This window comes from Dipodomys ordii, unplaced genomic scaffold, assembly GCF_000151885.1.
Source record: "Dipodomys ordii isolate 6190 unplaced genomic scaffold, Dord_2.0 Scaffold97, whole genome shotgun sequence".
Lineage (NCBI taxonomy): Eukaryota > Metazoa > Chordata > Mammalia > Rodentia > Heteromyidae > Dipodomys > Dipodomys ordii.
The window spans coordinates 5923733-5926335 of record NW_012267313.1 but is presented as its reverse complement, the minus strand read 5'-3'; the positions used below and the strand labels follow the sequence as shown (position 1 = coordinate 5926335).

The 2603-nt window shown below is 39.3% G+C and overlaps 1 protein-coding gene across 1 annotated transcript; it reads right to left on the bottom strand.

Annotated features, from left to right (window-relative positions):
• Positions 1 to 1314: 1314 nt before the first annotated feature.
• Taar8 (trace amine associated receptor 8) lies at positions 1315 to 2351 on the bottom strand. Its single transcript, XM_013026823.1, is given in 2 exon segments — positions 1315 to 2243; positions 2246 to 2351. Coding segments are annotated over 2 exon segments (1032 nt in total). The 5' UTR covers positions 2349 to 2351.
• Between the last annotated feature and the right edge of the window lie 252 nt (positions 2352 to 2603).

The window sequence follows — 2603 nt, the reverse complement described above, 5'->3', positions numbered from 1 at the left end:
TGGGACATACTATTGTTAAGTGACAAAAACTATTGACAGAAATTGCAGAAGTGAATTTCCCACTATATCAGGTGATATTGGTATAGAGTGATCACTGTGTCTTTTTTTCTTGGCAAATTGTCCATTTGCAAATTTTTTGAATAGTGTCTGTCGTTACTACATGATCCCAAGGCTGAGTTGTTGGTCTCACATTAATATGTGAACATTGCAAGAATCCTGCTTGCCAATAAACAAAAAACACCTAATTTGCTTTCAAGACACCTAAGATACACAAACATTGACAGAGGGGAAGGACACACACTGAAGAGCAGTGACAAACAGCTTCACTGATAGTATTATCATTGTGTCACCCAAATTTAAATGTTGAAGTCCAAACCACAAGGACTGTAGACTTTAAAGAAGTAATTAAGTTAGAATGAGGTATTTGGGTTGGGCCAGAATCTAAAATGACATGTGTCTTAGTAAATGGAGATGATCAGGACACTGGTCAGATAGTGAGGAAGATAATAGAAGAGACACCAGTAAGCCTAACAGAGAAAACTAGTCATTTAGAGAAATCTTTGCAGGTCCTTTCATGGTTCAACTGTACCCTGGACAACTGTGAGAAAATGCATTTCTGGAATTCAAGCCACAGAGTGTGGTACTTAGTTAAGGTAGCACAAGCAAACTAGTGAATTATTTCACAAGAAAAAAAAGTAAACCATGTGGAGATAAATTATGTGTAACTAAGGGACTGAAAGAAATCAATGCATGTAGCAAGGATATATATATATATATATATATGTGTGTGTGTGTGTGTGTGTGTGTGTGTATAAAACTTTGATAAATATGACATAAGTAAACAATTTTTAAATTTTGTTTTAGTGCAGCAAATATTCATACATTTAATTATTTAATTTCCCTATAATTGTCTGTTCTTTAAAATGGTTAAGATTCAGAATTTTAAAAACGTTTACACATTTAATTTCTTTCTTTTTTTTTTACTTTTCTCATATATATAATTTTTTTTTATTGTGAGAATACCGTACAGAGGAGTTACAATTACATGGGCAAGATGACGAGTACATTTCTTATCAAGCATTGTTACCTCCTCTTTGTTTCCCCTTCCCATCCCTTCCCATACTCTCCCCCTCCCCCCACCTGATCCTCCCTCCTCTCCCCACCAAAGTTGTAAAGTTCGCTTTTCAACCTAATGACTTGTACATCTCATTGCAATGGGTCCACCTGTATTCCTAGTTAAACGATTTTAATTTCTTATACTTAAACACAAATCCCTTAATTTGAAAATAAATTATTCCCTCATAGTGCTCCCATTTATTCTGAAAACAAATTCATGGTTGATGAACTACTCTTGAAAATTTCTCCTTTTAAAATAAGTTTTATGGTTTTCCGAAACCAAGGATAAAATACAGCATAAACTAAAGGATTCAGGGCTGAGTTGTAGTAGGCAGTCCAGCAACAAATTTCATAAATAAAGACAGGGGTGATGAATCCCATATAAGCATCAACTAATGTATCAATTGTATATGGTAGCCACGAGACCATAAAGGCTACCACCGTGACCCCCAGAGTTTTGGCTGCTTTTCTCTCCCTCTTGGCCACTCTGGTTTTGTAACTTTCTGAGGATGATTCTGCTTTGCTGCTACCCACAGTACTTTCCATTTTTATAGCTTGTTGTTTAGCTACCAAAAAAATCTTAGTATAGACAATGATCATAACAAGGGTGGGTATGAAAAACAGCAGAGACTGTACCAAAACCCAGTCCTGATTGAGAACTATTTGGCAGCCACCTACACAATTGAGGGCAGTTACCAAACTTTCCAGTCCATCGTCACTGATGCCTGTGTAGAACACAGCGCCGCTGTGCAGCAGGGGCAGGATCCAGGAGACGCCAATACAAACTCCTGATACGGACACCGTGAACTTGGTGGGATAGATCAGAGGGTCCGAGACGGCGATGTACCTGTCCATGGAGATGAAGCACAGGTGGAAGAGAGACGAGTAGCAAAACGCCACATCGCAGCAACTGTGAATGGTGCAAAACTGGGCTCCAAAGTACCAGCAGCTCTCTACAGACCTGACCATGCTGAAGGGCATCACAGTCAGTCCCACCAAGAAGTCAGCACAGGCCAGAGAGGCGATGAGGAAATTGGCTGGGGAATGCAGCTGCTTGAAGTGAAGGATGGAAGTCATCACCAGGAGGTTCCCACACACTGCCAGCATAGCCCCAAAGCCAAACACAAGTAGGGGATCACCCTTGGCCCAGGTGAGTAGGGAGTCTTGATGCAGGATCCATTCACATGGTCATAGCAGAACTCCAGCCCTGGCTGGGAGACATCGCTGCTCATGCTTCTGCTGGTGGAAGCTTGCTTATTTCTGCCCTTGCTTTTGGTAGACAATAATTGCTTTGAGTTCTAACAATCAAGAAGAAAAATTATACCATACAAACTAGCTGATTATCTATTTTTAGATATTGCCTAAATTATACCCTTTGAACAGTGTAATTAATAAATCATAGAAAACCACAGAAAATTACGGTCTGTATCCTTAATCACATAGTCTGTTTAGCAAGGAAAATCTATAGTGACATTCCAGTGATTGTA